The sequence below is a fragment of the Thunnus maccoyii genome, chromosome 11, assembly GCF_910596095.1.
Source record: "Thunnus maccoyii chromosome 11, fThuMac1.1, whole genome shotgun sequence".
NCBI classification, from domain to species: domain Eukaryota; kingdom Metazoa; phylum Chordata; class Actinopteri; order Scombriformes; family Scombridae; genus Thunnus; species Thunnus maccoyii.
In genome coordinates this window covers 31,442,675-31,466,091 of record NC_056543.1, presented here as the reverse complement: position 1 = coordinate 31,466,091, position 23,417 = coordinate 31,442,675, and the positions used below count along the sequence as shown (strand labels likewise).

Here is a 23,417-nt window from a genome sequence, read left to right as displayed (position 1 = left end):
CCACCTCCAGCAGCTACAACAGTAACATGCTGCTCTAACACTGATGCTTCACTATTAATAATCTAATGATGTCATATATAATAATATATCAGTCAGAGGGACCAAACCACTACTTTTACTGCAATACTTTAACTACATCAAGCTCATAATACTTATGTACTTTTACTGCAATACTTTAACTACATCAAGCTCATAATACTTATGTACTTTTACTGCAATACTTTAACTACATCAAGCTCATAATACTTATGTACTTTTACTGTAATACTTTAACTACATCAAGCTCATAATACTTATGTACTTTTACTGCAATACTTTAACTACATCAAGCTCATAATACTTATGTACTCTTACTGTAGTAGGATTTTCCATGCAGGACCTTTACTTGTAATGGAGTATTTTTACATTGCTGTAATGGTACTTTAAAGTACTTTAAATACTTTAAAGGATCTGAATACTTCATACACAGCTGTATAATAGACATCTGGAATTTGGTCAGAAAAGGTTGAGAAGTGTGGTCATTCGGGCTTTTATTTGGAACGTCTCTATAACGGAAGTCGCATTCTTTAATTGCGCTTCACTGCGGCTGCGCAGGGCAGCGAGCAGCACCGCCTGCGTTGTGTGTTTCCACTGTCGTTCAAAGCGAGCGGAGAATAAACTGAGATCTCATGTGCTTTTAATGGAAAAAGGGTTAAATATCTTCAGGTAAAGCAGCCTGAGAGGAGAAGGAGGAGGACGAGGACGAGGAGGAGGAGGGAGAGAGGAAGATCTGCAGAGAAGGAGAGACAGAGGAGAAGAGGAGGAGGACTGAGAGAAAAAATCGGGAGAGTAGAATGCCACAGATTTGACTGAAAGGTAAGGAAACCAGCCTCATCAATACTTATTGCCGATTGATCCTGGAGTTATCGATGCTGAGCTTCTCGATCCTGAGGTGAGGAAGGTTAGAGCCGCAGCAACCGTAGCCTGCTGCCGTGAATGTAGGTCATTGTGTCTGTGGGCCGAGCCGAACCAAGCCGAGCCAAACCGAGCCTGTCCGGGCTGTCCTGCAGCTGTAGGCAGGCCGCAGGCAGGCAGGCTGAGGAGGAGCAGGATGAAGATGAAGCTCTGCAGCTGGACTGACTGACTGGTGCTGCAATCATCAGTTTCATTAATCATCAGAAATAACAATAATAACCACATTTGTATCCCACAACAATATAATGATAAATATGGAACTAAGTTGAGCAGAGACTGACACTAAAATGTTTAGTAACAGTATAAAAGTAAACATTTAAACAACAAATGTGTGAAGAGTGATGAGAAATGATAAAGCATGAAGGCTGCAGACATTCAGTCTTCACATTATTAAAGAAAAGTGTGTCAACATGATCCAGAACTTCTTTCAACCTGAGGGACATTTGATAGTGGAATAAATCCAGTATACACATAGTTTAAATATTCTGTATGTACAGAAAGTAGAAAATGTCATTCAGAGAGGTGTAGAGCTGCAATGATTATTTGATTAATTGATTAGTTGCCAACTATTTAATTAATTGCCAACTATTTTGATAATTGATTCATCATTTTGAGTCATTTTTTTAAGAAAAACATCCAAATTCTCTGGTTCCAGCTTCTCAATATGAATATTTTCTGGTTTCTTTAGTCCTGTGTGTTGGTTAACTGGGTTGCCGACTGTTGTGGACCAAACAACACATTTGAAGACATTGTCATGGGCTTTGGAAAACAGCAACATTTTTAACGTTTTTCTGACATTTTACGGACTAATCAATTAATCGAGAAAATAATCAACTGATTCATTGATAATGACGATAATCTTTAGTTGCAGCCCTAGACAGGTGCAAAATACAAATGACAGTGCAATGCATGTATGAAAGTGTGGAGTTCCAAATTACAAGCAATGAGTGAAGTGAACAGAAAGATGCATCACTATATTACTACTTAGAGTAAATAAATAAATAAATAAATAAATACACATTTTACAGAAGACGATGAAAACAACAGATGTACAAACATGTAGTAGAGCTGAAAGATTATTAAAGAAGATTATATTGATCTTCTCATCAAACTCTCAGCAAGAAATGAATTATTATTTGTATTTTTTTTGCTTTATTGCTGAGAGTTTTAAGAGAAGATTCATAGCAAAAGCATGTCTATCTTGATTTTACAGTCAGGTGATGGTTAGTTTAGTTTAGTTTAAGTTAGATTAAAGACAGGAAACAGGGGAAAACAGCTTGCTTGGCTCTGTTCTTAGATAACAAAATCCACCTATGAACACCTTCTAAAGCTCACTAATTAACATGTTATATCTTGTTTGTTTAATCCCTACAAAAACTGAAGAGTCAAAACAATAAGTTGTGGTTGTAGTAAGTCAAGAAACAATCCTCCCCCAGAAAAACTACAACCTGTTTTTTTTGTATGAATGAAACAAGCTAGAGACGTGCTGGTAGGTGGATTCTTTTACCTCTGGACAGAGCCAGGAAAACTCCCTGTTTCCACTCTTTATGCTAAGCTAATCATCACCTGGCCCCAGTTTAATTTTTAATGTACAGGCATGAGAGCATACAATATGAAACAGTATCAATTGTTCAATGATAAAAGAAAGAAACAATGGTCATTTAAACCAGCGAAGTGCGGAGAGAAATGGTCACAGCAAACACAGATGTTGAAGCAACCAGATGGTTGTGGTAAGATAATATACAATGTAGAGAGAGAAAGCAGGTGACGTTTGTTGTGTGGCCTCAAAGGTTACCAGAGAAGGAGCTGTTCTAATATCTGTAATGATTTCCACCAGCAGTCCAAACTAGTGCTGCATCTAACAGTTATCTTCATTATTGATGAGTTGATCTATAATAGATAATCGATAGAAATGTAGACTGACTGAATGATTTACTGACTGATTGCTTTAACTGCACAAACACACTCACACTGATAAAGGGATAGTAAATCACTGACTGAGCTGAATGTGAAGCCAAGAATCTGAATCTGCTTGGAGAAATGCCAGCTGAGAGTAAATCCTTTTGGAAAATCACTGTGCTGTCTCTGTAATATTCCTGTAATACTTCAGTGGGGGATGCTGGTGTCTGTGCTGCTGCATGCACTGTTTAATAGTTGACTTTAACACTTGTAATATGACTGTCATGCTTTGGAGTTGATATGATATGATGATCCATACAGTAACATCAGTTCATACAGAGTTTTGCATGTCCATTGCTGTGGACTAGTGTCTGAAGCTGTGCACTAGTGTCTGAGACTGTGCACTAGTGTCTGAGACTGTGGACCGGTGTCTGAGACTGTGGACCGGTGTCTGAGACTGTGCACTAGTGTGTGAGACTGTGGGCTACTGTCTGAGACTGTGGACTGGTATCTGAGACTGTGGACTAGCGTCTGAGACTGTGGACCGGTATCTGAGACTGTGGACCGGTATCTGAGACTGTGGACCGGTATCTGAGACTGTGCACTAGCGTGTGAGACTGTGGACCGGTATCTGAGACTGTGGGCTACTATCTGAGACTGGGGACTAGTGTCTGAGACTGGGGACTAGTGTCTGAGACTGGGGACTAGTGTCTGAGACTGTGGACCAGTGTGTGAGACTGTGGGCTACTATCTGAGACAGGGGACTGGTGTCTGAGACTGTGCACTGGTGTGTGAGACTGTGGACTGGTGTCTGAGGCTGTGGGCTAGTGTGTGAGACTGTGGACCAGTGTGTGAGATTGGGGACCGGTGTCTGAGACTGGGGACTGGTGTCTGAGACTGTGCACTGGTGTGTGAGACTGGGGACTGGTGTCTGAGACTGTGCACTGGTGTGTGAGACTGTGGACTGGTGTCTGAGACTGTGGACCAGTGTGTGAGACTGTGGACCAGTGTGTGAGACTGTGGACCAGTGTGTGAGATTGGGGACCGGTGTCTGAGGCTGTGGGCTAGTGTCTGAGACTGTGCACTGGTGTGTGAGACTGTGCATTGGTGTGTGAGACTGTGGAATAGTGTGGACTGAGAGTCTGTGAGCAAGTGGCCACCATCTGGTCTTCAGGGTTCAGATACTCGTCCATACAACAGACATGCCTTCACTAAGTGTTGTGGGTATGTGTGTCTACAGATGTCCAACGTTAACATGGAAGCGACCACCATCCTCTCCATTCTCAAGAAGAAACTGGCCTTTTTGTCAGGTAAAATACACACACACACACAAAATATGAGATACCATGTCTACATGTGTTACCGTAGTGTGAGGACTGTATAATGACAGTTAACATGCAGTTTGGTCTGTAATCAGATTTCTCTCTATCTGTTTCATTTTAGGGGGCAAAGACAGGCGCAGTGGTCTGATCCTGACCATCCCACTTAGTTCGGATCAGACCAGCATGGAGGAGCTCAGTGTCACACTGGACTATCTGCTCAGTATCCCTAGGTACAGACACACACACACACACACACACACACACACACACACACACACACACACACACACACACACACGTAGACGGAGTGCTGGCAGCAGAAGCAACAGTCCGTATGTGCCTGTGTGCATTTATGTTTACATAAGACTATTTCATCTCATTTGTAATACTTGGACGTGTTTGGAGTTGTGTCACTGAAGAGGCCCCCCCGCCCCCCCAATTTCTGCCAACAGCTGCTTTTGGAAAAAGACTCTTTGAAGATTAAGACACACTTTCAGAGTATCAGAGTAGTCCTGCTAGGAAAGTTTCCCAAACACACTAACAGAGTGAAACATGAAATACTTACTTCCATTAAAGCTAAACATCAATCTCACATTTACAGTCAGGATCATTTTCTTTGACAGTTTGCAATTTTCAGTCCATAAAAATTTTCAGCTCTTCATCATCTGTGACAGCAGTGATTCTCAGCTGCTTTACAGATGAGTCAGTCTCCGCTCTGTTTCTGCAGTGAAGACTTCAGGAGAAGCTTTTTACTCGTTATCACTCATCAGGAACTTTTTCCCTCCAAAACACTTTACAGGATCCAATTAAAGGGGGGCAATTAAGTCTAAAAAACACACTATAAATGGACTTTAAGATACTCACTGGCCTAGTAACACTGAGACTACAAACCAGGGCTCCAGACTAACTTTTTTCACCACCGACCTGGAACCGTCCCAAAGTCAACGTAAACTGTCCCAAAATCAAGTTTTCCTGAGTTTTCCCAAATCACTAAATCTGCTCCTGTTGATGTATGAGTGTTTTCTTCAATGATTTACTTTAAAGATTAGAGATGCTGCCTCACTAATTGTAAACGTTTCCATGGTGATCTGTGCCCTTGCAGCACAGTTTCATATTCATGTAGCCTACCATGTCTGCTGCCTGCTGCGGTCCGTTTCTGCTCCTGATAACCCACGCGGTCTGGAGAGATTGGAGCATGCTGACTGCATGGACGTTAGGATGCTGTTAGTCTCAAGCCCTGCTACAAACAACCCATAATGCAACTCTTTGTAGGAGCCGGTGTCACGCTCTCCATTCAAAAGGAATATCTGATTTTGTGAATATGAATCTGTAGTCCTCAAACATAAGACGACCCCAACTTTTTCAAATGTAATTTTTAGAAAAATGTTGTCTTATATTTGGATCATTATGGTATTTCCTTGTCATTATATTGGTCATCATTATATTGGCTATGGTAACATTGTTCTTGCGAAACTTATCGCTGAGATTTGAGCACACAGCAGCAACTTGGCGAGTGCAATGTTATCATAACTGATATCCAAAACCACGAAAATAAGAGCCAAGTTGTAACTAAGTGGAATTATCATTTAAATCCATGTAAGTAGACGTCATTATGATTCTAAGTCTCTGAATGTTCAGAAGCTCCAACATTCAGCACTCAAGCTGGCTGTAAGACAGCGTTGTTATCCAGAAGCTTCTGATTTGGCAGCTAATTTGTCCATTTTCAGTAATGGGATGTGAATGCATCACACTGACAGTCTGCACACTTATCTTAATAAGAAGAAATACTGTATAACAAATGATTTTTTTTGATTAAGGCAAGTATATTGTGTAGTGTTGAATAGTGTGTGTTCATTGTTTGAATATCCTTGTTCAACAAAATACTTCCTCCCTCTACCTCTCTCTCTCTCTCTCAGTGAGAAGTGTAAGGCTCGGGGTTTCACCGTCATCGTGGATGGACGGAAGTCTCAGTGGAACATTGTGAAGACTGTGGTGCTCATGTTGCAGGTACAAACACATTAAACAGTTACCAGTAGAGAGAAATATGGGTCCCAATAATGACAGAAATGCTACTGTGTTACTCTGTCAGGATATTTAAAAGTTGATGATGATGATGCTGTTTCAGAATGTGATCCCAGCTGAGGTGTCGCTGGTCTGCGTGGTGAAACCAGATGAATTCTGGGATAAAAAAGTCACACATTTTTGCTTCTGGAAGGAGAAAGACCGCCTGGGCTTTGAGGTGAGTCTGCTCGCACCGCTGCTCGGTGAACTGCTTCAGCACTAACTAGCCTCAGGTGTCTTTTTAAACACAGCTCTCTTTTTCACGCTGGAATTAGCAACTTTACGCTCACTTTCCACTCACTGACTATGCAGGAATCCAGCGCTGACAGATAACTGAAATCATTTTGGAACCAGAAGTCTTTGTGGATTTTGAAAATTTGTACCTGACTTGGTCCAATTTTAATTTGTCCAATACTACAAAACTAATCACATTCCCACCAGCCTCAGTTGTACTTTGTGTTTAGTGCTAATTAGTGAATGTTAACATGCTAACATGCTAAACATAATAAACTAAGATGGTAAAGATTGACTGAAGCCAAATCTCCACTCTCTGGACTTGCAGACTGAGCTCTTTTATCCCCTCACGCTGGGCCACAAAGGGGATAAAAATGTGCTGTGAGACAGGACTTAAGACCTCCAGTGTTTCCATGGAGATAAATTGAAATTCCTGACCCTCTAACTCATTTCAAAGTTATTTTCTGAATGGTTCTTAATGGTTCTGATATGTGCAGGTCTGCTGCTTTACTCTATACAGATCTGGTCAGAATGCTGAGGGAGATTTCCTCTTTACATGAACTGCTAAATACTGCTAATATTATATTTACATTTAATCCTCAACTGAGGACCTTCACATCATAGACGGACAAAATCCAACCTCTGCCCGTCTAATTTAGCAGATTATAATAAACAAATCCAAGTTATTAAGCCTATTTTATCAGAAGTAAATATTTTGCATAACTTTCTTCAGTGCTGAATCCAAGCACAGGCTGGTCGTTTGCCTAAAATGGTGTCCAGCACATCAAAACACTTGTTAGTTTTTCAGTTTGCTCCACAGTCTTTTCTGTTACTTTGACTAGTTTCAGCTTTGTCAGCTTTGTTAATAACGTTTTATTTATTGTATTCCCATTTCTGCCAGTCCCTGAAATCTTGTTTCTAACCACTGACTCCTCTGCCTAAATACTAAAGGGCTCAGTATGGTTGAAATGAGGTGCTTTGTATAACGTGTTGTCTGACCACATCTGAAAGTGTTTATAACTGTTCTGAACGGCCGTACTCGAAGGCGGAGTGAAAAGCCTGCCGTCATACAGCGGGGCGAGACCAGTTTTTAATTTTAATTCAATTTTACTCTAACTTTCAAATAACCACACACACTCATAACACACACACACACACACACACACCTCCATCGTGTTACCTGATATCAAACAGAAACTGAGCCTGTTATAATAACCTTGAGCATCATTAACCGTCCCGAGTGCTGCTGGAAACCTGAGCCGGGATCAATGGTGTGTGTGTGTGTGTGTGTGTGTGTGTGTGTGTGTGAGTGAGAGTGTGTGTGATTTTCGGCCAGCATCCTCTCCTCCTCCTCCTCCTCCTCCTCCTCCTCCTCCTCTATTACAACAGATGGTTTTACTGACAGAGATCAGTAGTCACTGTGACCCAGATTTCTGCAGCCATGTTGGCTCCACGGTTGTTGCCGGGGTAACCGGAGCATGCTGGAGGATCTTTAGCGACTTGGAATATGCCGCATTAAGATAATCAATCACAGTCAATATTAGATTACTTTATTTTTTTGGGGGGTCAAAATGACATCATCATTGTGTGCTGAGAGGAAAAGTCTACCTGTCGGTGTGTTCAAGGATGCTCCGATATCTGAGATTTAAGAGTTGGTAAATGAATGGCCACAGTTTTAATGACACAAATTCACATTCTCCTGTTCACAGTCACATGTTTGCTTTTGTGTAAGTTGTGAGTATTGAAACATGTATTTTTTATGACTGTTCAAGTACCAAATACCTATGAAAGAAGACATCTTTGGTGCTTTAATAATAATAATAATGATGTACTTGGATGTAGCTGCTGTTTACAGTCTGTTAGATTGCTCATCTTCACTTAGTTTTAATACTAGCACACTTTGAACACACACACACACACACAGCTGCTGGAGGGGCAATTCCAGTGAGGGTGTTGAAATGTGACTCATCTAAACTATGGAGTATGTGCGTGTGTGTGTGGATGTCACAGCGGGGTGTGTGTCATACAGCTGCTCAGAAGTGTGACCTAACATTTAAATAAACACACACACACACACACACTGAACTGAGTCCAGTATCTCTGACAGCATCTGCTGCCGTGACAACTGGAGGACAGACTCACCACCATTTGTCTGTCAGACTGTCTAGTTTATTTGTAGTAGAAAGTAATTTTTCATACATCAATGCAGTTCTATAGTGCTTTATGGAGTCATTTAACAATGTTAAAGGATGAAACATATGCACAGACACAGATAACGCTGCTGATTTTCATGTAAAAGCTACACTTCATAGAAGAAGTGTGAAGCTTCAGATCAGCTTGCAGATAGTTCATAAACACTGAACGCTCTATTTCCACATTTAGAAAGTGCTCTGGGAGGATGAAGGAGAAGTTTGTCTTGTGATCAAAAAAGTCTGTTGTGTTTCTAAACAGGAAGAATGTTAGATTTATTATCTGTGAACAGGGCCTGTAGGTATAAAACATTGAAGAAATGATTGAGAATGGTTCTAAACTTGACTTGACTTATGAGTCAACTTTTTTGTAATAAGTGGGAGAGGCTTTGTATAAAGAAGCTAAAAGTAACTCTAGGTGTGGTTCTTCAGCGTTGACTGAAGTGGCTCCTCACTGTTGCAAAAGGACTACAATTTTGTACCCAAAATACCCGCCCTCAGGCACTGAATCAGCCAATAGCAGGCCACTGGGGCGATGCAGCCATGCCACATCACACCAGTCACCATAGCTTGATGCTCACCTCGTCATGGTTAACACTACCCATCGGTCAAGAAGAAAGCTTATATAAGATAGTTATGTTGAAAACATCAGTGTATGCTAATTAGGATATTATTCGTTAACATTTTAAAATCCCCTACAGACATATTTTAATACATACAAATATGATACAGCAAAATACATCAAAAAACTCCAGAATCTGTGAATATGCAAACATTTTTCATTTCCAAAGTTTAACTGCTGGACAAAAGTTGTCTTACTCAACTCAGAGTCCATTCTTTGTGTATTTATGTCCACTGGAGGCTTCAAGTTTCCACATCATGCTTGTATGAGTTGCATACTGGACCACAGTTGGCTCCAAACTAGTTGTGATGTTGCAAAATGCTTGTACATACACGCCTTAAAGTCAAGATTTAGATGAGAACAAAGAAACTTTCTCCTTCAGCAGATGAATGTGAAAACAAACGTTGCACATACGTCATTCTGCACAGCGCAAAATCAGAGGAAGAAGAAGAAAAACACATTTTTGAGTGGAGTTGGACTTTAAATGAGTTGAATCTTTATATTATTAGTCACATACATGTTTAATTGCTGTGTTTTTCTAAAATAGAGAACTCAGGGTTCAACCTAAAAATGAAACATGTCAACTGGCAAATGCATGTATCTAGATTGATTTTAACTTTGTTATTCATTGTGTTTCAAACTCACCAGAAATCTTCTTTATTTCACAGCTCAGCTAATGTAATACATGTTGTACCTTTTTATAATGTACAGTATGTGTTTTTGATTGTATTCATGTTGAATCCATCATGTCATGAAGCTTTTCCTCTTGTACAGGTAGTGTGGGTGGAGGTTTCACACTTAAGTCTAGACTGTTACTCTGTTTTCAATGAGCTGGTAAACAGAATGTCTGAATAAAGTATAAGAGGAGAGAGTTCAGTCTGTGATTGATATGGCTGATATGAAAACTGTTGCCTGCAATTCCATGTGTCAGCCAAACTACAAAATTAAACTCTGTGCTTATTATCTGATTAATTTGCTCTCTGTGTGCTGGTGTCTGTGCTTCCTGTCAGGTGATCCTGGTTTCGGCCAATAAGCTGACTCGTTACATCGAACCGTGTCAGCTGACGGACGATTTTGGAGGAAGTCTGGACTACGACCACAACGACTGGCTCAACAAAAGACTGGTCGCTATTTAATTCATAAATACATGAATGTATTTTATATTTTTATGACTTCAAATGCTCATCGCCATGGTAACCTTGCACCAGGTCTGAACTCTTTTTTTTGACAATTATCGCAGGTTTTTGAGAAGTTCACCAAGGAGTCTACGTCGCTGCTGGACGAGCTGTCGATCATCAATGACAGCGACAAGAGCAGCTCGGTGGACAAGGACAAGTATGCACGCACACGCGCACACACACACAACCACACACACACACACACACACAGTTTAGAGTGTACTAACAGTAGACAGATGTGATCCAGAGCTGTGTGTTTGTCTGTCCCCTGCAGATCAGCAGACTGTGCCCTCCTGCCGTCTTTTGACCCTGAGACTGTCCTTCAGACTGGTAAATACCATCCTCTCTGATTTAGGCCCACACATGTGCCTCGTTACATAAATGTGGTGTCAAATTTACACGTTGGTCTACATGATATCTGAGATCAACCAACTGACACCAGACTGGAAACAACTCAGGATCCACCAGGAGGACCTGAAGGAGGTCTTCTGCTGCCACTAAGACCTGCAGCTAAATAGAGACAAGGATGGATGGAGGGATGGAGAGATGGAGGGATGGATGGATGGCTGGCTGGCTGTGTTCACTGTACTGAGCAGCCTGTGTCTGTGTGTTGGGCAGAGGTGAAAGGAGCCTTTGTTTATGGTACCACCCTCCTCCCTCTGCCAGCTCCCTTCATAATGTCACAGCATGTACACAAACACTGATGCATTATTCTTTCAGATGCTTTTATAACAGACTTTTAAAAATCTGAAACCAACCCTCTCTCTCTCTCCTCTCTCTCTGTCTCTCTGTCTGTCTGCAGGTCATGAGTTGTTGTCGGAGTTGCAGCAGCGTCGTTTCAACGGCTCCGAGGGAGGAGTAGGAGGAGGACAGGGAGGTGAGGAAGTAGCTGTCAGTCTTCCAGATTTCACTGTCATTGGTCCAGCTCTGATGGATGGATGGATGAATGGATAAACAAATGTCATCTGTAGTGTTTTGTGCATGGTTTTCCTCTGAGCTCTTGGTGTTGGAGAGAGACACTTGAATGCTCCATTCAGCTGTTCCAGAGTACTACGGTATGACGTAGTGAGTGAGAGTACAGCGTGGCCTGCTAGAGTTGTAGGTACTGTGTAAAGATTTAACACCAGAAGTGAGATGTCAACGGAACATAGTGTGAATTAATTCAATCCACAGCGACTCAGACCTCTGTTATGATGTTTGTCCTCAGAAGCAGCTGTCCTCCACCCGGCTGAAAAACATCAGAAATTTACTAGACAAAAATAGTCCAGGACATCCACTGTGGAAGATTCTCCCACAATGTGGCAGCTGGTGCTGGATGCTTCTATATCAGAGTGTAGGCTAACGTTAGCGACTCTGTCCTGCTGCTCTGTATTAGATTTGGCCTAAATTGTTTCCCAAGATAGGATTACATCAGTCCTCATCCTATAAGACTTTTCTCTTCTAATGTTAACTCAAAGTTTGAAAATATAAACCTGTATAAGCTGAACAACAAACTGGGGTTATTTGAATAAAATAAGAGTCTGATCTTAACATTTCAACTCAAGATGTTGTGGAAGAATTTGACTGGCCTGCACAGAGCCCTGACCTCAACCACACCCAACACCTTAACGATAAACTGGAACATTGACTGTGAGCCAGACCTCATCACCCAGCAACATCAGTGTTGGACCTGACTGATGCTCTTGTGGTTGAATGGGAGCAAATCCCTGCAGCCAGGTTCCAACATCTGGTGAAAAGCCTGAAACCAGAAGAATGGAGGCTATTATAGCAGCAGATTAATACCCACAACATGTTCAGCTCATGATCTAAATTGTTGCAGATCACTAGAGATGTGGATTGTCCTTAAAATACTCAGCTATGAAGACCACTGAGAATTAAACACTTTAAAGTACCTCACCAGCAACCACTGGCCTTACAGAGTAAAAACATGCAGATACGTTTTTATACGATTAGACCAGAGACAAGGAGACGTCCTGGAATATAACCCCATAGGTTCTCTGTCTGACCTCTTTCTGACCTCTGACCTCCAGTTCCGGCCTGGTGTCCCATGGAGGAGGAGCTGCTTGCTCAGCCTCAGGTGATGAAGCTGCTGGACTCGCTCAGGGAGCAGTACACAAAATACCAGGAGCTCTGCAGACAGCGAAACAAACGCACCCAGCTAGACGAGATCCATGCCAAGGTCATGCAGGTACAGGATGAAAATCTCATTTTGGTTTTTTGACATTTAGTTGAAAGTGCAGAGAGACATGAGTAATGGGTAGAGAGAAGGCGTAAGACGTGCAACAAAGGTGCTATTGGACAGATGGCCATGAAATGTGGCACAGGCATTGTATTGTGTAAAAATGTCCTCTATACGCTCACAACTCTCTGCACACAGTGTTCTACTGCAGTATCAGCCTCTTCAGTCTTTAAAAGTCCCTCGCCCTGATTCTTTTATCAGTGAGCCTTTGACCTGGACCCTCAGAAAGCGTGTCAGTGAGCAGGCATAGCTTCACTGCTTCGCTCTGCAGCACTTCAGTAGAAGAATACTCTGTGATTACCGGGGTTCCTGCAGCCGCAGGGGCTGATGGGTAATGCTACTGTCTTGGAGATGAGCCTGGGGTTGCCATGGTAACCTCAACATATCGGTCGGTAGCCTGGAGGATTTGAGGTGGGGGGGGGGGGGGTTGGCCTAGTTCTGGATTGTGGCGTTGTGTGTGTGTGTTTGTGTGTGTGTGTGTGTGTGCGTGCGTGTTTGTGTTTGTCATAGGCTATGTCCGGGGACAAATTTCAGACTAAAGACCAGTTAATTGGAGGTGGCTTGTCCAACTGGGGACACTTTTGTCCCCAGTTGGGAAAAAGCTGATTTTTGGGTCAGTGTTCAAGTTTAGGGTTAGGTTAAGGATAGTGAAAGTCTCCAGGAAATGAATGTAAGTCTATGTAATGTCCCCCAAAGTGACCTAAGCAAACGTGTGTGAGTGTGAATGAGTGTGAGTGTGTGTGTGTGTGTGCGTGTGTGTTAGCTCTAGACATCACTGACCTGATAAATACAATGATCATAATACTGACACACATCTGCATAGACAGTTGCAGATGTTTCTGTACTGTAAGTAATATGATGATCATGTTGACTTCAGCTCAAGAAAACACTGTATGTGATTCATTGTGTAATAGAACAATATAAAACCAAACCTAAAACCCCGCAGAGTTTCCACAAATAGATGTAATGTGCATTCTGAAAATTATGGAAATATTTTTGCTTATATTAATATATTATATTTAATATGTTCAATCATGAAATAAAATGAGTAAACTTGCACTATGGGAAGTGTAGGATCCAGTGTGTTGACAGCTTGAGTCATATTACAGACTAAAAGTCAAAAAAAGATCTCTGCCTCTATTGAAAGCTGTTTCTTTGTCTTTGATTTAGTGCAGTGCTAAAGTGCTGCAGTGCCCCTGAATAATTTCAGTTATACTTCGATCAGCTGTTTATATTCTACCTCTCTTATGCTTCAGCTGTTGGCTGTACTGTAACGTGAATATATTTATGTTGCCAAAGCAACTAAAGGAAAACGTGATGGATGAAAAGAGCAATAGTGACTTTAATATAAATTATTCGTATAAGAAAAGATTTATGGACAGTGATCATCATCATATATGATTTTGTGATATCGTGTGAACTCATCACAGAGAGCCTGAGAGCCCCCTGCTGGTCGCTCTGCTGCACTGCAGCTTCGAGTCTCTGAAGGACACCTCAACCTCAGTACAGTTCACTTCAATGAAGCTTTACTGGCTTGATGTTTTACCAAAATACATGTTGCTAAAGCATATACATAAACAGAGTACAATGTAAACAATATATAGTCATTACATCAAATAAAAGTAGCGATGAAACAAAACGTATTGATAGGTGTTATTTTTCTCCCTGAAGGTTTAACCAAATGAAATGTGCAGCTGATCCTGTGCAGACAGTGCTGCTGGCACATTCATTCACATGGTTTAGGCCTTAAGCTAGAATATTTCTAGGAAAGCGTGTTTTTTTTCACTGCAGTGCTACTTATCAGTGAAACTTCAGCATCGGAGTTGAAAATAAACTGCTGACGTCCTCTAGTAGCTGGTCTCACTGCAGCCAAGATGATAATTTGATGCTGGCAACCACCACACTCTTCCACATTAAAGGATGGCATTCTCAGATGTAAGATATTTTAGTAACCAGAACTCGCTGCCAAGCTAAAAGCAGCAAAACCTCAAAACATTACTTAATTGGTAGAGTTAATGGACAAGGTCTGGAATTCCCTCCAAACTGTGTGAACTTTCATGAAATACAGTCCAGACAGTATTTGGACAGTTACACATTGTTTGTTCTTCAGGCTCTGTGCTTCAGCACATTCAATTTGAAATAAAATAACAGATACAACATTAAAGTGCCAAGTCTCAGCTTTAATATGAAGAGGTTTACGTCAGTATAGAAAGAACTGTGTGGGAGATAAAGCCCTTTTAACACAATGTCCAAAGTACTTCCACAATACTACCTGTCCCAGGTTAGCAGTGTGTCAGATTGATTTGGGGTCATTTATATATACAGTGCCATTGAAAAGTATGGACACACCTTCCCATTCACTTAAATGAGATTGTGTCCAAACACTACAAACATGGAGACAGATCGCTCTAACTACTACAATACCCATGAGCCTTGGCTGTGGTCATGAGGGAGAAGAAGCCAGTCAGAGGCGTGAATCAGAGCTGTAACGGATACAAAAAATGTTTCAGTTGTGGGAAAAAACATCCAGTTGCTGAACTCATTCAAAATTGATCCAGAAATAAATGGATTTAAGTTAGAGATCGTATTGTGTTGGCAGCGTCCTTCACCTAACATTGTCCTATGAGAAGATTTATGGCACTTCATGGAACCAGGGGTGCCTGAAATAGCTCCTGCCACCTAGCAACTCTACAGGAGATCGCTAAGTCTGTATTTGGTTACAGTTTGTAAGTGTACAGTGTTTTCTTCCTGTCTTTCTCTCAGGTGGTCACCTGGCTGCAGGGTCCAGGTTCAGAGCTGTTGAAGACTCATCAGGCAATCGGAGACTCTATGCGAGCGGCTCAGGCCCTGCAGCAGAAACACGAGGAGATCGAGAGCCAGCACAGTGTAATGCAACACGCTGAAAACACACACACACACACACACATTATCATGTGATAAGGACAAACTGATGAATCAGATTAGAGGTTAAAGTTAGATCTGAGAGGATTTTGTCCCTTGATGTTTCCACTCTGCCGTCTGAAGTTTGACCATGAAAACGTCACAAGAGTGCAGAAACAAATTCACTCTTAATGCATTTAAGCCTGAAAACGGGGTCACATAACTCTCACGTTGTGATCACTTCAATTGCTGAGACTCGTCACACAATCTGTTGATTTGTTCAGTGACTCAAAAAGGTCTGGAGGTGTTCTCATGTATGTTAGTTGGCTAAATTTTGAGTCAATGCACTATGTGGAGTGAAGCCATTTTAGTCACACTTAAGGTAAATTTGAGCATTGGGCTGATTCTGTCTTTGTGTGTGTGTGTGTGTGTGTGTGTGTGTGTGTGTGTGTACAGGAGTGGTTTGCGGTGTATGTGGAGTTGAACCAGCAGATCGCTGCCTTGCTCAGTGCTGGGGAAGAGGAGGAAGTGGTGGAGCTGAAGGCGCTGCAGCAGCAGCTGAGTGATGTCTGCTATCAACAGGCGGCTCAGCTGGAGAGCCGACAGAACGTCCTGCAGGCGGCGCAGTGCTTCCACAGCACCACACAAGAGGTAGCGCGCACACACACACACACACACACACACACACACACACACACACACACACACACACACACACTGTATCAGCTGTTGTTTGTACAGGTACTGGGTTTTCAGACTGAAAACAGCATTGTGTTAAAAAACCACAGGGGGCTGTGTTGGTGTGCTTTTTCAGAGAGCAGTATGATGATGAGATACAATCAAGGAAGTCCAGTTTGAGTAAAACATCCATTAGTTTTGAAAGCTTATCAGTCACAGCACAGAGTATAATACTATTGTGACAGAAGGGCTGGGCGACATGGCCAAAAATGAAATACTTTGTCATGCTTGGATTCTAGATTTTAATGGATTTTTTCCCTGCAGAATGTATTCCTGTTTTAGACTGCCTGAACTGGGATGCACCAAATCCATCAGCTCAGATACTGACCTTATTAATGGATCCAGTATCAGCCAGACTGATCTACATAAAAAGTTTTTTCTGTTCTGTTCAAGTAATTTACTTGACTTTCCTGGTTAGCAAACCTTACCAGAAATTGACTGGATACTTCCGCAATTTTTTATCAGGAGGTCATTTTAAAACTTTGCATGGATGAAAAACATTTTATTATATGTATGAAAAAGCTCAATAAAAGTAGCTACACTGTTTATGAGGTTGGTTTTGATCTGTGAGGAAAAAGAAGGAGGTTGAAGTAGTCTGTTGAAAAATTGTAGAAGATGAAGCTGAGCAGAGCCTTTTCTCTCTGCTGTGGACACATAGAGGGTCTGTACATGACACCTGCACCACAATGATCTTTATCAGTTCAGTGTTCATGTGGGACATAAAGGTTCTGACTGATGAGAAGAGGACAGGTGTAGCATCTCTGTCTTCTGTCTCTGCTTAGCTTAGCTTAGCTTAGCACAAAGACTGTAGTCAGGTGGAAACTGCTTGCTTTGTTTCATGAAAAGTGGATAAAATATAAACAATCCGATTTCTTGGAATTTAGCAGCTCCTCCAGTGGTTAACTTATGCAGCTGAAATTGTACAAGAAAATAAAAGTGTGATAGTGTATGTGATTTATCTCTGTGTCTGTCTCTGCAGTTGTCCCAGCAGTTGGACAGTCTACTGGGCATGCTCTGTGCTGATGTGGCTCCAGCTGACGGAGCTTCGATTCAACAAAACCTCAAACTGCTGGAGGAGAAGCTGCAGACTGTCGGTTCGTCCTCTGAATGTTGAATCTTGAGAAATTTCCTCTAAAATCATGAAACTTTTATATATTTTTGTGGTGTTAATTAACTGTGTACATCTACATATTTAACACCTGTGACAGAGCAGTTAACTGATGGGTGTAGAAAACGTTCTCTGACATTAACTCCCCTCTATCCTCTACAGAGGCAGGTCTTACTTCTCTGCGTCAGAAGGGCGGACTGTTGCTGGAGCAGATGTGCAGCCAGCCGTCGTGGTCTCTGGAAGAAACGGAGAGTCCAGCGGGTGAACAACAGGACAACGTTCAGCACATCCAGGCTGTGATGGAGGAGATGCAGCTCCGCAAGCAGAGGTATTTCTTCTTCTTCTTTTCCTTTTCCTGTAATTAACCAGGTAAAACTCTCATGCAGATTGAAAGAATCTTTGTTCTAGAGACATCAGACATGTTTACCTGTCAGAACAAGCTAAACTTCTGAGGACTGAGTTCAGACAGCAGAGTTCAGCTGGAGTCCAGACTGCTTTCCAGCCATTGTGAGCCAGAGTGTCTGTGATCAATCTTTCTGAAAAGCTGAAACATGATACTGAGTTTTGAAGTCCAACTTGAATCACATTTAATCATCCCTTTCAGCTGTCAAAAATACAGAGCTGTCAGCATGTATTGTTAATGGCCTTTTATAATTAAAGAAAAAAAGATCTTTGGGAAAATATGAGAAATACTTATTTCCTATGTCAGCCTCCTGGTGGCTGTGATTGGAAAAGAGAGACCAAGTAAACAAACTGCTGTAGCTACAAGTCATGGACAGACAGTGTGTTGTTAGCAGTGGTATTGAAGAGTAAGAACCACACCAGCATCTAACAAGACTCAAGTGACATTTGCAGGTAGGTTTACATGATGTTTAATGTACTACAGCTGAGCAGCTAATTAGCTATCTAGCCAGCAAACTGACGTTAGCAGTGCACTTTTCCCACGGTGAATGTCTGTTTGGTGGCTTGTTCAACAAGCTAAGTTGCAGGACAAGGTGTGTGTTCATATCTGTAAGTTAGATAAGACGGAGACTTTGACAGGAAAGCTAATGTGGGTTGTTGTTCAGAGTCTGTGGCTCTTGTGTTGTGTAGCAGGATGCAATCAGGCTCAGTGTGACCGTCTGCTCTGTCTATGATAGAACACCACATTATCACTTTTATCACATTTAATTTGTATCAAAATAAGGACTCCATCTACATAGATGGATAACTACAAGAGAAATGTCTCTCCTCTGGTTTCAGATTTTATTTTCAAAAGGGAACACAGGACAAGTGATTTACAGTATGTATTGTATAACACTGTATTTTACAGTATAAATCACTTATATGATTTACTCGTCAAAAAACAATGCAATTTAATTTCTGTTGCACTTTAAATAACTGTGTATCTGTAGTAAATTTTCCAGCATGACACATTCACTGGGACATAATTTTTAATTTAACATTGCACAACTACAGCTCCCATGAGTCTTACCTGGCATCAGACCAATAACAGCACAATAAAAGGGGCGTGTTGCTTGGAGTATAGCTGAGTCTTCAAATATAAGTTTGAGTAGCAGATCCATAAGATTGAAGGCTTATAAGATGCCAAAACACTGCACAGCAGTTAATAATACACTTAGACAGGACTTTCCAGCTCTGGGAAAGTATCACAGCAACAATCATTTTATCTCTGTTGCATGGTAAAAATTAGACATTCTTGTTCTAGTTCTAAAGTAATCTACTAGGAAGGTGTGCTTGCAAATATTTGATTGGCCAACACAGTGTGTTTGTGGATGTTACTGCAATCTTTAAACAGCATGTACATGTCGTAATGAATACTTCAGCCTGTAGGGGACAGTAGCAGCACTCACTGGTTATCTTATGTGAATGAAGCCTTCAAAAGTAGGAATGTGTGTGTGTGTGTGCGTTGTAGGTGTGAGGACATGGTGGATGTGAGGAGGCTGAAGATGCTACAGATGGTCCAACTGTTCAAATGTGAGGAAGACGCTTTACAGGTCAGACACACAAACTCAACAACACACGCATGCACACATATGTACATTCTGTATTGATGAGATGATGATCTGTGTATGTATCTGTGTTCAGGCAGTGGAGTGGCTGAGCGAGCTGTTGGATGCCTTGTTGAAGACTCACGTCAGACTGGGTGATGAGTCTCAGGAGACCAGGACCATGTTGGACAAACACAGGAAGTTTGTGGATGTTGCTCAGGTGAGACACTTCCAGACTACATGCTGTTATTTGATCCATCTTTAAGATATAGTTGTTCACATCCACAATTAACATGAAAAATGAGTTTTTGGGGGTAAAACAGTCAGCGTAAAATGAATCCATTACAACTTTTCTGTATGTTTCACAGTTTACCAGCCAGTCTGAAACTCTTTTTACTCAACTCCACTGTTTCCGTAGTTACTGCTCTATTCCTTTATAGGGCAGAAGAATGAATGTCTACAAATTTTTATGGCAATCCATCAAATAGTTGTAAAATATTTAAAAATCTAAATTTAAAAATGTGTTGTTATGTTTAATAAATAAATAATTCTGAAAACAAAAAATATCAAACTGACTGACTGACATTAACTTATCTCTGTCTTCCTCTCTCTCCCCCAGAGCACCTATGACTACGGCCGTCAGCTGCTGCAGGCGACTGTCGTCCTCTGTCAGTCTCTGCGCTGTACGACGCGCTCGTCGGGAGACACTCTGCCCAGACTCAACCGAGTCTGGAAACAGTTCAGCGTCAGCGCTGAGGAGAGACAGCAGAGACTGGAGCTTGCCCTGAGCTTCCACACTGCTGCAGAGAAGGTGAGACCTCACTGTGTTAATGTGTCAGGTGTTACAGCAGTGTGTGAATGAGGAGACTAAAGCCTCTTCTATGTACACTATCAGCAGGCTGATATTAGGTTGTGACAGACATATGAAGATGCAAACAGATTCCAAAGCTCATATTAAATAATGGCAAACACTGGAGTCTGTTATGCACACAGACACAATCCACACCATAAATATGCCTTCAGTACGTGTGTGCACTGTGTTTCAGGTGTTACATCAGGAATGTGTAGAGCCAGAGTCTCTGGATGAAGTCGACTCTTCAGGAAAAACTCTGCTGGACAGACTGACCATGCCGGTTATCTTCCCCGATGGGTACATACACACACACACACACACACACACAAGCCTGTTTTTGTCATTTCAGAGGACTTTTCATTGATATAAATTAATTCCATGAACATTTACCTTAACCGTAACCACGACCTGCCTAACCCCAGTCTTTACCAAGTCTTAACCCAAAAATGTAATAATTTACCTTGTGGGGACCGGTGTTTTGTACCCACATGGGAGTTGAGTTCCCATAATGTGACCGAGTTCATATAGTACAAACTCCTAACTGGAATTGGTATCATTTCAGGAGCGAGCAGTACTTTGGGAGTCCCAGCGAAACAGCGGCGGCAGCAGAGGGTGTCAGAGAGCGCCTCCTGCTGGTGGAGGAGCGACGGCTGCAGCTGCAGGTGGTGGGGCTTCATAATGACGATGTGGAGGAGAAGCTAAACGGGCAGGAGGCGCGGTTAGACGTGATCGGAGAGGAACTGAGCGAGAAAGAGGAGCAAGATGAGGAGGAAGAGGAGGAGGAGGAAGAGGAGGAGGGGCAACAGGATGAAGAGTTAGAGAGGGCTACACAGGACTGCTAATGGATCGCTGATGACGTTAAACCAAGCAGCCTTACTGAAGCTCGTTAACGAAAGGGCTGCTGATTAATTTCTACCGAGAGCTCCGATGCTTTCTTAAGCCAGATAAGCCTGCTGTTGGTTGCCTCTGTCTCACCGCAACAGTAGATCATTCTTATTGCTGGCATTTCTCCACATTAAGACTACATTTCCCATCAGCCTCATTGCTTACCCTTCCTGCAAGAGGATAAACATGTTGGATGTGATTACTCAGTCATTTTTTCACTCCGTTAAAAGCAGAAATTCTGAAAGCTCCACCAGTGTTTGCTCTGGACATACAGCAGCGCCCTTTGCTGCCATGAAGCGATCCAGCAGATTTCCTTCCAAATGTGACCTGCTGAATCACAAATGTAAAGTACTGGAATTATTAATACTTGTGTCTCTAAATGCTCTGCTGATAATGACTGATGGTAAAATAACCCATTTTGGATAAGAATACTCCTAACATACGCCTAACACCCCTCTTCCCAGCATGCCATTTGTTCACCGAAGTGGGCAGAGCTTCCATGGTGCTAACATGGTGACTAAGGTTTCTGTCTGTGCCTCCTCCAACTTCTCTCCTTTCCTGTTTACTGTGCTGCGTCGCCTCCTGGTATTTCCCTCTTCAAACAGAAGATAAACTTTGTGGCCAACACAGGATCTCACAGCTGCAGTATATCAGGTGTGCAGCAACCTGATCCTGTTCCTGCATCAACATTTCTCCCATATACCGTGTCAGGTGACTGGAGCATTTCAACTCTAGCATGGACATGAAACTCTCCTGGTTGAATCATCTCTACAAACTAGCTGAAAAAAATCTGCTTCATTGACAAAAAGTCAAAGGTACATGATTGTATCTATAGCGACATCAACATATAAGTCCCAGAGCGCATTAGGAAACAATAAAAAACAACATCCAATCAGCTTCAAGTAAGGTTTGTTGTGATTTCCTCTTGCTAGTCTTCAGGTGTAATGAGTTAATTTCCTCCAAAAGTTTAAGTCGTCCTCTAAACTGAAATGCAGATTATCCTCACTTTGTGTGCAAGGAAATATTGTGCAGATTTTTCTACTAAAAAAGAATAGAAGTGGTTGTTTTCCATGGCAACGGCTGACTGACATTGGAAGGCTGGCATTGCTAGGAGATATTGCAACTTCTCCGGTCACCACTGACTGGAGAACATCACACTGTGTATCCTAAAAAACATTTTCAACAAATCATAGTGTTCGCTATTAATGATTTATGCTTGGAAGGACCCATCATGCTGTTAAAGTTGTACTCCACAGAGTGCTGAGCCTAGCTTAGCACTGATTTTGCAGTATACATTTCTTATCTTTCATGTTATTTCAATACCTGCAGAGTAACCGGCAGCTCCTGCACACACAGTACTGTGTTAGCCCTGCGTTAGCTGTCTTTTCATGGGTCTAAATGTGCTGATGGCAAATTACCAGACTGTAAAAACTCACAGCAGCAAGTTGTGCAATGACCTAACATAAGACCCGCCTTCTTGATGTTCAACAACCAATCAACAGCTGAAAACCAGTCATTTTCTTTTAGTAATTATAAATTTTACTAAAGAAGTGCAGAAGTGGAAACAAACACCAAGGAGGGATGTATTGATTTCTTAGCAAAAATAGATGTTAATTTAAAGCCCACTGATTGGATGGTTCTTGTTGAAATGATCTGTGGGACTTGTAGTCGACCTAGCTGTAACAATAATATCCGGGATACGTACATGATTCAAGGGCCCAGATGCTCCAACCGCTTTACTGCTCTGTAGAAACCCTCTGCCTTCATGATGAGAATCAAACCTGTGCCACTCGCTCTGGTTCTGACTGACCACAGGGACTGAGTTGACCTCTGCTGCCAGTCTGGTGTACAGACTGGGAGCACTGGGACTGGTGGTCATTTGCTGTCATGGTGACATCAGAATAAGATAGATTCCTTTTCTATTTATTTTACTGTTTTCAAGCAAATCTTGTTGTAAATGGTTGGTATTTTAACCAATAACTGCTGCTGTACGTGTAATCGCTAAATGCTGCATCTTGCTTTCTGTCCTCTCCGTCCAATGACATCAGTATGACATCATCCTCTAAATAAAGAAGCTTTTTGAAGTTACTGTCAGAGTGGGATTTTTATGTCTTCATTTTTAAATTAGGATTACAAAAAAATGGTTATATCAACAAATTAAACATCCACAGACGGCAACTAACATACAACTGACTAATTATAAAACAGTGGAAGTATGGTAAAAAGAAGGAATTTGGCACTACAAAGACTGACTTTGAAAGATA

At 41.7% G+C, this 23,417-nt stretch overlaps 1 protein-coding gene across 1 annotated transcript; it reads left to right on the top strand.

Annotated features, from left to right (window-relative positions):
- The first annotated feature begins 589 nt into the window (after positions 1 to 589).
- sestd1 (SEC14 and spectrin domains 1) lies at positions 590 to 23,241 on the top strand. Its single transcript, XM_042426249.1, has 19 exons — positions 590 to 855; positions 4,094 to 4,163; positions 4,297 to 4,405; positions 6,092 to 6,182; positions 6,301 to 6,414; positions 10,292 to 10,405; positions 10,522 to 10,616; positions 10,734 to 10,789; positions 11,262 to 11,336; positions 12,490 to 12,647; positions 15,462 to 15,584; positions 16,035 to 16,229; positions 17,296 to 17,410; positions 17,587 to 17,752; positions 19,340 to 19,421; positions 19,513 to 19,635; positions 20,035 to 20,226; positions 20,462 to 20,565; positions 20,831 to 23,241. The coding sequence occupies exons 2-19, from the start codon at positions 4,094 to 4,096 to the stop codon at positions 21,108 to 21,110; spliced, it is 2,262 nt and encodes a 753-aa protein (XP_042282183.1). The 5' UTR covers positions 590 to 855; the 3' UTR covers positions 21,111 to 23,241.
- The last annotated feature ends 176 nt before the right edge of the window (positions 23,242 to 23,417 follow it).